Here is a 14,942-nt window from a genome sequence, read left to right as displayed (position 1 = left end):
AAAGAATCTGCCTGCAATACAGGAGGACCCGGGTTTGATGCCAGGGTAGGGAAGATCCCCTGGAGAAGGGAATGGCTACCCACTCCAGTATTCTTGCCTGGGAAATCTCAGGGACAGAGGAGCCTGGCAGGCTACAGTCCATGGGGTCGCAGAGAGTTGGACACAACTAAGCGACTAACACTTCCACTTTCAATATTACATCAAATCTTTAATGAATTGATAATTCTTCAGAAGTGCCTTACAGAAACCACAGTGGACTAGCTCTTCATTGTCTTTGTATTGATTTGTTGTTTAATGTCAATCTTAAGCAACAAGCATGCTGTGTCATAAACATTAATATTTGTATGCATGTCATATTCGGTTAATGGTTGAATTATTGATAAAAGTTAAGTGTTTACATCAAGGTTAACATTCAAAATGACTCTCCCCATCTCCCACCAGAGTTCTCTAAAAACAACTACCCAGTCTTTGTGGTGCTTGAACCTCACATCTCCTATTTCTTTCAAGACCCAGAAGGATAATGTACAGCTTTTTCCTGTGTGATCTTAAGTTTTTCTTTCATAGCTTATTAAAGTAGTCATTAAATATGCATATTTTACAAGTCTTCTAGGCAAAAATAGGATTACCTTAATGTCATCCCTGAAATTTTCTAAAAAGCTGCCTCCTTTGTTTCCCACCTCTTCCTCTCTTTCTTTTTTGATGATTTAAGAAGGTCTGCTCAAAGTTTTCTTTCCTTTTAATGTAAACACCATTTGCCTCTAAACTGACCAAGAAGCTTACATAGAGTTTTTCTTTTTCTTGTTAATCTTGTATAGTGCAAAAGTATCCCAGATACTTGTATAGTGTACAAGTAATTTTATATAGTGTACAAGTAATCTTGTATACTGTAAAAGTATTCTTTATGAATACACAGTAAGCTAATCATGAATGCACTTACTTTTTTAAATTTTGTATTTTTTAGCCATATCATGTGACTTGTAGAATCCCAGTTCCCTGATTGGCAATCGAACCCAAGCCCTTAACAGTAAAAGTGGAGACTCCTAACCACTGGACTGCCAGGGAATTCTCATGGTCACTTATTTTTAAAACATAGCTATCTCATCATACAATAACGTAATTTAATAAAAAAGTAGTCAAGTGTGTTGATTTTTTTAGAGAACCAAACTTTAATCCAGTTTAATCTAATTGTAGTGACGCATAAACATTGAAAGACTGTTTCCAGTCAAAGAGAAATATATACATTTGACCCATTGTTGATTTGCCAGGGATATGGGGCAAGAATGGTATTTTCTTTGTCTTTAGTCTCCATAGTTAATATGTCTCCTGGGCACATCTCTAATTACCATAGAGAACCAAGGTATGAAGAGTTTTTCTTCATGCATTTTATCCCAACTTGGAATCTTTTTTAAATGTGTATAACTTACCAGCACAAGATAGGGTATTTGAAAGTAATTTTATTTTTTTAAGAAATTTGTTTTTATTTGAAAGATAATTGCTTTGCAATATTGTTTTGATTTCTGCCATACCTTAACATGAATTAGCCATAGATGTACATATGTTCCCTCCTTCTTGAACCTTCCTCATGAAAGTAATTTTCTTTGTGTATTTGATTTGAATGTTCTCTTTTGTCCCCTGCCTCAACGATAAAACTAACAGCCTCCTTGGGATTTCTGTTCTGTCTTTTAAGGAATAAGTCAGCAGCCTGACCCCGGCTTCACTGGGGCCGCCGCACCCCAGAGCCCTCTGATATCACCCCGGCTGGCGCACACCCAGAGCCCCATGCTGCAGCAGTCCCAGGCAAACCCAGCCTACCAGGCCTCCTCGGACATGAACGGGTGGGCGCAGGGGAGCATGGGCGCAAACAGGTATGCTGCGTGTCTGTGTCTTTTTGAAACGATCACCAGGCAATCTTTCTATAGCCCGCCTGTCTCTTTTCTGGAAAGTTCTTCTTTGTTCAAGCAAACAATACCAAGTAAACCTCTGAGTAATAAGCCAATCTGCTTTTCCTAGAGCAGACGTTACCAGAATTTACCAAACCCTAGCTTAATATTTTTGCCTTGGGAGTAAAAGGAACCCCACCCCCGCTACCACCACCGCCGCAATAAGGTAGCACCCCCAATGTATGAGAGCAAGTGCTGTGGAGGCAGTGGCCTGGAAGCCACCTTCTTATCGTGTGTACATACTCAGCTGCTTCAGTCATGTCCAGCTCTTTGCAGCACTATAGCACAGCAGGCTCCTCTGTCCACGGGATTCTCCATGCAAGAATACTGGAGTGGGTTGCCATGCCCTCCTCCAGGGGATCTTCCCAACCCAGGGATTGAACCCGCCTCTCTTACATCTCCTGCACTGGCAGGCACGTTCTTTACCACTAGCGCCACCTGGGAAGCCCACCCCCCCATCAGTGCAGGTAATAAAAGCAAACAGAATCCTTGTCTGGTGCAGACATGAGAGTGCAAAGTGTCCCTCCAGACTTTGTCCACCACCCCAACATGGTGATGTTGGGGACAGGTCAGAACGCAGTGACCCCTGCAGCTTGGCTGAGCCCTTCCCCTGCTGTCTCTGATCTCACCATCTCCTGGCCATCACCCCATGCCCCACTCCCCGGGTTCTCTCAGCCTAGGTTTATTCATCCTGCCTCCCTGTTTGCCCAAGGGCTCTAACATTGTAATTTTTCACCGTGTTTCTAGCATGTTCTCGCAACAGTCCCCTCCACACTTCGCACAGCAGGCAAACACCAGCATGTACAATAACAATATGAACATCAATGTATCCATGGCGACCAACACAGGCGGGATGAACAACATGAACCAGATGACCGGACAGATCAGCATGACCTCAGTGACCTCCGTGCCTACGTCAGGGCTGTCCTCCATGGGTCCCGAGCAGGTGAGCACCCCAAAGAGAAACCACCCTCAGTTTCTTGATTGCAACTTTTTGTCTGTTTCTGCTATTAAATGAGTCTTTCCATGTGCTTAACATCTGCCATCAATTCCCACATTTATTTTGAAGAGTGTTTTTTCACCTTACCATCACTAGTGTTAGTGCAATTAACAGAAATACGTGTTAATGATGAAATAAACACAAAAGGATCTCTGACAGCTCAAAGATCTTTAAAAATATTTCTTAACTAACTTGTCTTCTAAATTTTTCTCTTATTTGAAGGCTTTTGCAATATCAAAAATGAATGTCAAAAAATGGAGTGATGAAATGCACTTTCTTAAATAGTTATATTTGGGGATTTTCAAGAACTGATGTTTTTTCTCCTAAACATAAAACCAGGTGAAGGGAGCTCCCTGGCAGTCCAGTGGTTAGGACTCTGCTTTCACTGCTGAGGGTGCAGGTTCAGCCCCTGGTCAGGGAACTAAGATTCCACAAGTCATGCAGCATGGCCAAAGAAGGACGGGGTGGGAAAGGATCGTTGGTCTACTTTGCACTCAAAAAAGTAAACCTATAACGACATAAGATACAATGGTCATCTGAGTTAAATTCACCCATTCCAGTCCATTTTAGTTCACCAATTCCTAAAATGTCAATGTTCACTCTTGCCATCCCCTCCTTGTTTAACCACTTACAATTTGCCTTGATTCATGGATGGACCTAACATTCCAGGCTCCTAGGCAGTATTGCTCTTGTTTGGAAGAAATGGAGTAGCCATAATAGTCAACGAAAGAGTCCAAAAGGCAGTACTTGGATGCAGTCCTAAAAACGACAGAATGATTTATCTCTGTTCATTTCCAAGTCTAACCATTCAGTTTCACAGTATTCCAAATCTATACCCTGACTAGTGACGCTGAAGAAGCTGAAGTTGAATGGTTCTATGAAGAATAAAACCTTCTAGAACTAACACACAAAAAAAACGTCCTCTTCCTTATTGGAGACTGGAATGCAATAGTAGGAAGTCAAGAGCTACCTGGAGTAACAGGCAAATTTGGCCTTGGAGTACAAAGCGCAACGGGTCAAAGGCTAACAGAGTTTTGCCAAGAGAACGCACTGGTCATAGCAAACACCCTTTTCCAACAACACAAGAGAAGACTCTACACATGGACATCACCAGATGGTCAACACCGAAATCACATTGATTATATTCTTAGGAGCCAAAGATGGAGAAGCTTTATACAGTCAGCAAAAACAAAACCAGGAGCTGACTGTGGCTCAGATCATGAATGCCTTATTGTCAAATTCAGACTTAAATTGAAGAAAGTAGGGAAAACCACTAGACCATTCAGGTATGACCTAAATCAAATCCCTTGCAATTATACAGTGGAAGTGACAAATGGATTCAAGGGATTAGATCTGATAGACAGAGTGCCTGAAGAACTATGGACAGAGGAACATTGTACAGGAGGCAGTGATCAATACCATCCCCAAGAAAAAGTAATGCAAAAAGGCAAAATGGTTGTCTGACAAGGCCTTACAAATAGCTGAGAAAAGAAGAGAAGCAAAGGAAAAAAGGAAAAATATAATATTTGAATGCAGAGTTCCAAAGAATAGCAAGGAGAGATGAGAAAGCCTTCCTCAGTGATCAATGCAAAGAAATAGAAGAAAACAATAGAATGGGAAAGACTAGACATCTCTTCAAGAAAATTAGAGATACCAAGGGAACATTTCATGCAAAGATGGGCTCAGTAAAGGACAGAAATGGTATGGACCTAACAGAAGCAGAAGATACTAAGAACACATGGCAAGAATACACAGAAGAACTAAACAAAAAAAGATCTTCATGACCCAGATAATCACAATGGTGTGATCACTCACCTAGAGCCAGACATCCTGGAATGTGAAGTCAAGTGGACCTTAGGAAGTACCACTGTGAACAAAGCTAGTGGAGGTTATGGAATTCGAGTTGAGCTACTTCAAATGCTACAAGATAATATTGTGAAAGTGCTGCACTCAATATGCCAGCAAATTTGGAAAACTCAGCAGTGGCCACAGGACTGGAAAAGGTCAGTTTTCATTCCAATCCCAAAGAAAGGCAATGCCAAAGAATGTTCAAACTACCACACAATTGCACTCATCTCACACACTAGCAAAGTAATGCTCACAATTCTCCAAGCCAGGCTTCAACAGTACATGAACTGTGAACTTCCAGATGTTCAAGCTGGATTTAGAAAAGGCAGAGGAACCAGAGATCAAATTGCCAACATCCATTGGATCATCAAAAAAGCAAGAGAATTCCAGAAAAACGTCTTCTTCTGCTGTACTGACTACTCCAAAGCCTTTGACTGTGTGGATCACAACAAATTGTGGAAAATTGTTAAAGAAATGGGAATACCAGAACACCTGACCTGCCTTCAGAGAAACCTATATGCAGGTCAAGAAGCAACAGTTAGGACTTGACATGGAACAAAAGACTGGTTCCAAATAGGAAAAGGAGTACGTCAAGGCTGTATATTGTCACCCTGCTTATTTAACTTATATGAAGAGTACATTATTTGAAATGCCAGGCTGGATGAAACACAAGCTGAAATCAAGATTGCTAGGAGAAATATCAATAACCTCAGATTCTCAGATGACACTAACCTATAGCAGAAAGCAAAGAAGAATTAAAGAGCTCCTTGATGAAAGTGAAAGAGGAGAGTGAAAAGTTGGCTTAAAACTCAACATTCAGAAAACTAAGATCATGGCATCCAGTCCCATCATTTCATGGCAAATAGATGGGAAACAGTGGAAACAGTGACAGACTTTATTTTGGGGGGCTGCAAAATCACTGCAAATGGTGACTGCAGCCATGAAATTAAAAGACGCTTACTCCTTGGAAGAAAAGCTATGACCAACCTAGACTGCATATTAAAAAGCAGAGATAATTACTTTACCAACAAAGGTCCATCTAGTCAAAGCTATGGTTTTTCCAGTAATCATGTATGGATGTGAGAGTTGGACTATAAAGAAAGCTGAGTGTTGAAGAATTGATGCTTTTGAACTGTGGTGTTGGAGAAGACTTGAGAGAGTCCCTTGGACTGCAGGGAGATCCAGCCATTCCATCCTAAAGGAAATCAGTCCTGAATATTCATTGGAAGGACTGATGCTGAAGCTGAAACTCCAATACTTTGGCCACCTGATGCAAAGAACCAACTCATTGGAAAAACCCTAATGCTGGGAAAGATCGAAGGCAGGAGGAGAAGTGGACAACAGAGGATGAGATGGTTGGATGGCATCACTGACATGATGAACATGAGTTTCAGCAAGCTCTGGGAGTTGGTGATGGACAGGGAAGCCTGACATGCTGCAGTCCATGGAGTCGCAAAGAGTCGGACAAGACTGAGCAACTGAACTGAACTGAAAGACATAAGAATGTTTCTAATATTATTATCTCTGTTGAATTTCTATATAGAATGCAAATGAAAGTTAATTGTGAAGGCAGCCAGTGTATTTATAGGGGCTTCTCAGGTGATGTTAGTGGTAAAGAACCCACCTGCCCGTTCAGGAGACCTGAGAGATATGGGTTTGATCCCTGGGTGGAGAAAATCATCTAGAGAAGAAAATGGCAACCCACTCTAGTATTCTTGCCTGGAGAACCCCATGGACAGAGGAGCCTGTCAGGCTATAGTCCATGGGGTCGCAGAGAGTCGGACACAGATGAGAGTGAGCGCAGCACGTTTTCACGTTCCTCCACACTCCCCCCAGAACTTGCATGTGGGAGACTAGATGAGGGGAGTGGCCTTCTGTCCTGGTAATTCTGCTCCTGGAAACAAAGCAGAAGCTTGGTGGGTGGCTGCTCCCCAGTAGGCGTATGGATGTCTCTCAAGATAAAGCCCCGTGCTGTCCTGTCGCCCTCAGGTGAATGACCCTGCTCTGAGGGGAGGCGGCCTTTTCCCTAGCCAGCTGCCTGGGATGGACATGATTAAGCAGGAGGGAGATGCATCACGGGTAAGAAACCAGAGAAATAAACCCGCGGCTGTGAGTATTCCATAGACTAGAATTGGCACAGACACATTGTCAGCCAGTAGGCTGAGGAGAATTGTGTAATATGGACTTCCCCGGCGGTCCAGTGGCTAAGACCCTGCCCTTCCAATGCAGGAGCCACATGCTGTGCAATGCAGCCAAAAAGAGAAGGAAAAAAAAAATCTCATTTTATTGGATATACAATGATGTTTGTGTGAGTAATTTTTTATTTAAGCTCATTTTAATTGAGCTGATGGTGGCATATGATTTAAAAACACTCATTTTGCCCCAGAATGGAATTATAGCAAAGCAAAAAATGAAATAGCAAAGAATTAGGCGTGTTAGCACAAACTCTGATTTCTTTTTGTTTCTGAATTGTAATATTTGATTTTCAGAAGGATGAAGAGGAACTAGCTTCTAATTGTTCTCTCTCACTTAATTAAGTCTGAGTTTATTCTAAGGGGAAGGCTACTGCAGGTCAGATGGTGCAGGGCGTTCAGAAGATCTAGGGTGGACTCCCTGGTGGTTCAGTGGCTAAGACCCCACTCTCCCTTCATTAAGCCCAAGTTTATTCTAAGTGTTCTAGATTTCATTTTCTTTAAGCAGCAGCCTTAAAATCTGATCTATATTATTTCTTTATCATCTTAAACACTTTTTCTAAGAAGAGTGATATTACTGTGTCCAACTAAATCTTGAAACAGTAGAACAGTTAGTACTGAGAACCCACCTGAGTTGGGAGCCTGGTGACAGGCCTGTTAACAAGAGGAAGGGCTCTCAACAGTTTGGCACAGGTGCTGGGGCCTCTTAAGGGAGAAAATGTTGTCCCTAGCAGTAAGTAACTATTTTCAAGTTCTCTCTTAAGTGACAAAATGTAGAATTGATGTTGAATTTCCTACAAAACAAAAAAATAAGTGAGTGTAACCTTTGTGGTTGGGGTTATTTAAAATGGCCAAGTAGTCTGATGTTTTCATGCTGGGCCTCATGATGGTTTTACCAAAAATTCTGAGCCATGACAACTTTCTCTTTATTTTCCCGCAGAAATACTGCTGACACTGAAGGTAGCTGGTTGCTTCTTTCTTCAGCTGACTGGGCTCACTTGCTCAAGACACTTACCAATCTGGAGAGCTGCGTCTCTTCGTTTCGACCCAACCGACCTGCCATCCAGCCCTGCCCGAGCAAGACGGGCTGACGGCCGAGTCCCTCGGCTCCTCCTCCTGGGGGAGCCGCCTGTCGGGTTGACAGATGGTCTGCAGCTCGCGTCCGGACAGTTGTCAGTCTGTTCACTGCATTCACCTTAGTGCAACTTAGATCTCTCCTGCAGAGTAAATGTTGACAGGCAGACTTCACACCCGTGTCAGATTGAATGTATCTAAATGTATGTATTTAAGGAAAACAATCCATGCTCTTGTTCTCTTCCTGTCTGGCTCCAGACACTGGTTTCTTGCTTTGTTTTCCCTGGCTAACCAGTCCAAAAGATTAAGATTTCATCTGGGGGAAAGAAAAGATTAAAAAAAAAATCAAACTAAAGATGTTTTAAGCTAAGCCTGCCTCTGGGATAAGCAGGACAGACACCGTGGACCGTGCCGTGTGTACAGACATGCCCAAGAAGTGAAGACCAAGACATCGTAGTTGTATCTTTGTAGAAAGCTCTCAAGACGGTGTTGGAAAGCATTTCCAGTTCCTTGAACAGATGAAAAAGAGCCTGTGGGAGGGCTGTTAACATTAACAAGTCCTTCTTCCTCTTTTTTTTTTCTTTTCAATTTCTTTGATTCAAACCAAACTAGTTCGCCCAAATCATGAATCAGAAAGAAATTGATTTCCAAATTCAGTTTGCTTTAGATCCATCAGAAGCTTGAATCAGCGCCTCCTCTTCCATCTGATCCTTCCCTTCTCCCTCTACCTTCCCCATTCTCCCCACTTTTTTTTTTTTTAATAAAAGCAACAGAAACCAGGTAAGCCCTTTATTATTTCCTTCCATGTTTTGCCAGCCACTTACCAGCCGCTAACTCTGAAATTCCAGAAAAAATGCATTTACTGGAAGGAGAGGAGCAAAGTTAGTACTCGAAACCCATCAGACTTTGGACACCTGCCTGGGAAGTGTGTTCATTCTGTTCCCCGCGACACTGGCCCCCCACACGGGAGAAAACCACAGTGTGCTTAAAATTGACCGCAGGCATCAGGACAGAGTTCACCTCCGCCATGTGTCTTTTATTTTGTTTTTTTTAGCAGTGCTGACTTAATAAGCCGAAGTTTTGTAAGGTACATAAAATCCAATTTATATGTAAACAAGCAATAATTTAAGTTGAGGACTTAAGTGTTTTAATTGTGTAATTTTTTGTGAGGTATACATATTGTGGAATCGAATCCAAAATGAGGTACTTCAGTGTTACAATTAGATATCTTCATAGCAGTGTCTCCTGAAAGTGTTTTGTAAAGGCTCTCAAGGCCTTGATTAGACCTAATTTGTAGACTTAAGACTTTTTATTTTCTAAATCTTGTGATTCTGCTCATAAGTCATTTATCTATCTGATATGCAGCCGCTGTAGAAACCAATTCTTGATTTTTATATGTTTATATTCTTTCTTAACCTTAGGAAGACTACGTGTTACTAAGCAGGCCACTTTTCTGGTTGTTTTTCTTGCCCACTCTGGTAGGGGAATAATCTTTTCTTAATTGGCATCAGTTTCAGACAACTGTAATACCAAGAAACTGGTGACCTTTTTTGAGCTATTTCTCCCCAACTCCTAAGACACCTACTTTCTTACCTAAATTTCAGAATGATGTCTTTTTGATGTCTAAAAAGCAAAGCATTTTATATCTCGTCAGCCAGGCCTTTTAGGAACAGAGAAGTCTTTTTTCCTTGAAATCTGCTTGTTTTTTTGTGGAAGGGTGAAAAATAGACAAACTACCCCTACTCATACGTGTCTCTCTATATGGACAGATTACGGAAGTATAGAAAGAGATAGAGCCCAAAGATAAATGGTTAAGTAGACAGTCTGAAAGCATGGCTCCATGCTAAAGAAATGTTCTGGGAAATCTGCATTTCGCTACTTTGTTTTCCACGTAGGGGGTCTCACTACAGGAAGGTGGCCCAGGAACAGCACTTGATGGGGGCCACCAATTCACAGTCCCCCCCCTCAAAAGGCTCTGCTTTTCTCAACCAAACCATTGGGTCGCCCAACTGTGGTGGAGGAATAACTCGGGCGGACATCAGCCCGAGCTCAGCGTCCTCACTGGCACCACGAGGCTTATGTCACACTTGGTGTCACGTGACCACTTTCCAGTTGATGTTTAGAAACATGTGAATTCGAATGACTGGAACTTCACAAGAGAGAATGGAGTTTAACCTGGATTTGTCTGAGTTGGAAGTCCCTTTCCACGGGAACCCTGTCCAAAAACCCCTGTGTACCTTCTCTTGTTTGACCTTCTGCCCGCTGTGTTCTGTCAGTCCCAGTTCAGACAGATCTGATCTGCAAACCTGCCATTCCGGTAATTGGGAATAACTCATAATCATTGCCATTTTGAAGGAAGAGAGATGATCAGTTCTCTTACAGCTTAGATCAGGTCATGGGTTTTTTACATCTAATTAAGAAAAGTCAGTGAAGGAATCCTCTGATCACATTGATCATGACAGAAGCAAAGGCCAAACCAGTCCCTCCATGATCAGTATTTCTCATGGTGTACACAATAAACTTGTTAGACCGAGTACTCGGTTTTCGTTTAATAGAACAAATAATCAGTGTTTTACTTATATTACTAAATGTGAAAAACACATAATGTGAAAAGTATACATACATTAACTTGGTTGTGAAGCTCATCTACGTGTTCATGTAACGTGGTAAGTTGAAAAAGTGAAGTGAGCTGTTTTCCTGCAATGAATTTGTTGGACTCAAAAGATGAAGATGCCCCCTCCCACGTGTATCTCTCATGGCCTGTAACCATTGAAAGCAATGTTTTTGCAGTTTATATAATGCAGTTTTTAATCTGTGTGTAAAAACGGAGTTCCTATGGGCTTAACACATGAAATGGGTGGCACAGATCCCCTTGCAGAACCCAAAGATACACAATCAATTTTGAAATGCAACTTAAGCCATTAATTGTTGGTGTGAATTTAAAATTTTCTAGTATTTGTATGGTAGTATGCTGCCTCCGAGCAAAGCATTCTCTGCACAAAAGAAAATTACTGTAGTGGCTTCGATTTTAATTAGAATTTTCTCCCTGGTGTTTCTTTATAGACTAAAACGAAACCTTTTAAGTTTCTTACTACAGGTAAAAGCTATGTGCAAGAACCTCAAAATGCTAAAATCTAGCATAATGCCTTAGATCTGTTTTTAAGTCTTGTATATTCCTACATAGCTGTCCGATGTATTATATTTGTATAGTGAACTGTGTACAATTTTTTGAATAAGTGCATCATCACTTAAACTTTATGTTGTTGAATGGTGATGATGATACATTTCTTCAAACATTTAACTGTCTTTTTTTTTTTCTTATGCCATTTGTGGTTTTATTTGTACAGTTCCTCATGAAGTTGCATCTGAGATGTGTGTATATGAAAAGATTATCCAAGGGTAAAATTAAGCAATATATTAACTATGGTTCTTCAGGAGAAAGCTTACAGTGCTTCAGGTTGTGATTTATTTTCAAAATGGAGTTGACTCCAAACGTCACTTTGTTCACCTGCATTGATGTTTGTATTTCTAGTGTGAGCAGTTTATGCAAAAGGTAGATATATTCAAGAGAAATTTTAAATACATTTATGCAAGTTAATATTGCTTTGCTGATGCTATTTGCTTATTTGATGTTAAATAATGCTATTGTAAATAAAGAATTCTGTTGTTATTGCATCATTTAATAAATTTTAATGCCTTCGGGTTTTACATGGCTTTGAAGATTTTCTTGAGTTTATATTATATCCTCATTCACAGTTGCAGTTAAATATAAAATTACCTGACTTGCCATTTAATAATTTCTTAGACTTATACAGTAGTTGGCACTGTTCTCAGCATGTTAACATTTATTCTCTCAATGTCCCATTTTCTAGATTTTCTGAAATCTGAAGCCTGTCTGAAGTCTGAAGCCAAGAGGGGTGTGTCTTGCTTAAGATTATCTGACAACTTAATCGCAAATAGAGGTGGAATCTAAATGAATCCTAAATGATGCTATCACCTCTCATTCCTGTTTCTCAAAAAACATTTATGAGAATAACGCGGGCTTCTTACTGGTTTATTAAGGTTATACCTTACACATTAGAATAATCATGATGGTTTTAATAGGTTGGCTTATTGGTAGTCAATAAGCAATGCAAGTACAGTACTTAAAACCCAGGTCATAAACTACATGAAATAATAAATCTGGAATTGTATTTTTTTAAATATACCAAAACCGAAATGAATGATGAGAAAAATCTATGCTAGTCACCATATTAACAAAGTAAAAGAAGAATTTAAAAAACATGATTAACTTAATACACTGTTGGATAAATTTGCATAGGATAAATTTCAGCCCCCATACATGAGAAAATCTCAAGGAAAAGTAAAGCTTCTCGGCAAAGTGAATGCCCTGAAGTTGTTTAAAGTTATTTGATACAATCCCCCTGTGACTTCATGGTGAAATATTAAAAGAATTGAAATCAGAACAAAATAAGTAGCCCACTACCCATGCTAAGAAATAGGTTATCAGGACTTTCCTGGTGGTCCAGTGGCTAAGACTCTGAGCTCTCAATGCAGAAGCCCCAGGTTTGATCCCTGTCCGGGAACTAGATTCCACATGCCTTAACTAAAGATCTTGCATGCTGTGACAAAACCGAATATCCTGTGTGCCACAACAACTAAGACCCAGTAAAGTCAAATTAAATATTTAAAAGACATGGGTATCACTGGTGGAATAGAAGAGGAAAAACTTTCAGCACAATTAACCATCTATGCTGCTGCTGCTTAGTCGCTTCAGTCGTGTCCGACTCTGTGTGACTCCATAGACGGCAGCCCACCAGGTTCCCCTGTCCCTGGGATTCTCCAGGCAAGAACACTGGAGTGGGTTGCCATTTCCTTCTCCAATGCAGGAAAGTGAAAAGTGAAAGTGAAGTCGCTCAGTTGTGTCCGATTCCTAGCGACCCCACAGACTACAGCCTACCAGGCTCCTCCGTCCATGGGATTTTCCAGGCAAAAGTACTGGAGTGAGTTGCCATTGCCTTCTAACCGTCTATGGGAAAGCCAAAATAAATCTACCTACCCACTCTAGGGGTACCCAGGTGGCACTAATGGTAAAGAATCCTGCCAGGCACAGGAGACTTGCAAGAGATGCAGGTTCAATCCCTGGGTCCAGAAGATCCCCTGGAGTAAGGAATGACAGGCCACTCCAGCATTCTTGCCTGGAAAATTCCATGGACAGAGGTGCCTTGTCTACAGTCCATGGGGCCATAAAGAGTTGGACATGACTGAGCAGCTGAGCACCAGCTCTTAGAACGAGTGAAAAAGTTCAGTCAGATGTCTGGAACATACAAAAATCACTAACTTCCACTCACACGAATAACTAGTTTTTAAACCCCCATTTACAATAACAAACATTCTAAAATAGGATTACATTACACCTAACAAAGTGTGAAAGACCTTTATGAAGAAAACTATAAAGTTCTACTAAAAGATGCAAAAGACCTGAATAAGGGAGGCGTGCCATGAGCCTAGAAAAGGAAAGCCCAGGATAAAAAATCAATTCCTGCCCCTACATCATGACAATGCGAGTGCACAGTAGTATACATTTAGAAGATAAGGTGTACAATAATGGAAATATTAGAAAAACAACTTCCAGAAACATTTTAAAACACTGGTGAGAGGGCTTCCCTCTCAGTGGTAAAGAATCTGCCTACCAATGCAGGAGATACGGGTTCGATCCCTTGTCCAGGAAGATCCCACATGCCGAGAAACAGCTAAGCCAGTGCACCACAACGACTGAGCCGGTGCTCTAGGGTCTGGGAGCTGCAACTTCTGAGCCCATGCGCCACAACTGCTGAAGCCCGGGCACTGCAACAGGAGGAGCCAATGTAATGAGAAGCCCCCGCACCACAGCTGGAGAGCAGCCACCCTCCCACCACCACTCACCACAACTGGAGAAGAGCCTGCACTGCAGCAAAGACCCCACACAACCACAACTGGATAAATAAATGAGTAAAATGATTTTAAAAGAAACATACCAGTGAGTATTGCAGAGTACTTACACAGAACTGGCTAAATAACTCGGAAGACTATAGAGCCCAGAGACAGGTCACTGTATGTAGGTAAGTATATGATAGAGATGCCATTTCTAATCAGTAGGAATCTGTTCCCAAAAAAAAAAAAAAAGTGTTGAGACAGTTGGCCACATTTGGAGAAAATACCAAGTTAAACCCCTTCCTCACAACATGGATCCAGGGTGTAAACATAATGAAATATAAAACTAGAAAAATACATGTTTACATTGTTGGAAAAGTGAAGTCATTCTTTAGGGAAAAATACAAAAATTATTTAAATTTATAAAAATTAATATTCTGTCAAAAAAAGACATAACTAATGTTAGCATAATCTAACGTGCGCACGCATACTCAGTCATGTCTGACTCTTCGGGACCCGCATGGACTGTAGCCTGCCGGGCTCCTCTGTCCATGGGATTTCCCAGGCACGAATACTGGAGTGGGTTGTCCTTCCCTTTTCCAGGGGATCTTCCCGACCCAGGGATCAAACATGAGTCTCCTGCACTGCAGGCAGATTCTTTACTTCTGCACCACCTGGAAGTCAAACGAACATGAAGAACATTTTCTTTTTTTTTTTTTTTCATGAAGAACATTTTCGTCTGGAAGACAGCAAGAAAGCCAGGGTGACTGGAGAAGATAACTGGCGGGGTGAGAGGTAGGAGATGAGGGCCAAGAAGCAGCCAGGGCCAGATCACGGAAGGTCATATAGGCCAGCCCCCAGGGCATCAACCTAGGTTTCATTCTGTGTAATGAGAAACCTTCGGAAAAGAGTTCTCAGCAAGAAAGCAATGTGATCTAATTTGCGTTTTTAAAGACTGACTACTCTGCGGAGAAA

At 41.3% G+C, this 14,942-nt stretch overlaps 1 protein-coding gene across 12 annotated transcripts in view; it reads left to right on the top strand.

Moving 5' to 3' along the window:
• NCOA2 (nuclear receptor coactivator 2) overlaps positions 1–11,762 on the top strand; it is a 286,593-nt gene extending 274,831 nt beyond the window's left edge. For all 12 annotated transcript variants that reach the window (XM_061438955.1, XM_061438945.1, XM_061438950.1 and 9 more), the window contains 4 exons: positions 1,688–1,865; positions 2,688–2,886; positions 6,778–6,867; positions 7,921–11,762. In XM_061438955.1, the coding sequence (XP_061294939.1) occupies positions 1,688–1,865; positions 2,688–2,886; positions 6,778–6,867; positions 7,921–7,932 (479 nt within the window). In that variant the 3' untranslated portion in view covers positions 7,933–11,762. The remainder of the gene's footprint in view (positions 1–1,687; positions 1,866–2,687; positions 2,887–6,777; positions 6,868–7,920) is intronic.
• Positions 11,763–14,942: the final 3,180 nt, after the last annotated feature.

The sequence above is a fragment of the Bos javanicus genome, chromosome 14, assembly GCF_032452875.1.
Source record: "Bos javanicus breed banteng chromosome 14, ARS-OSU_banteng_1.0, whole genome shotgun sequence".
Classification (NCBI taxonomy): domain Eukaryota; kingdom Metazoa; phylum Chordata; class Mammalia; order Artiodactyla; family Bovidae; genus Bos; species Bos javanicus.
The sequence above is the reverse complement of the archived record's forward strand: the minus strand, read 5'-3'. Positions and strand labels throughout refer to the sequence as shown.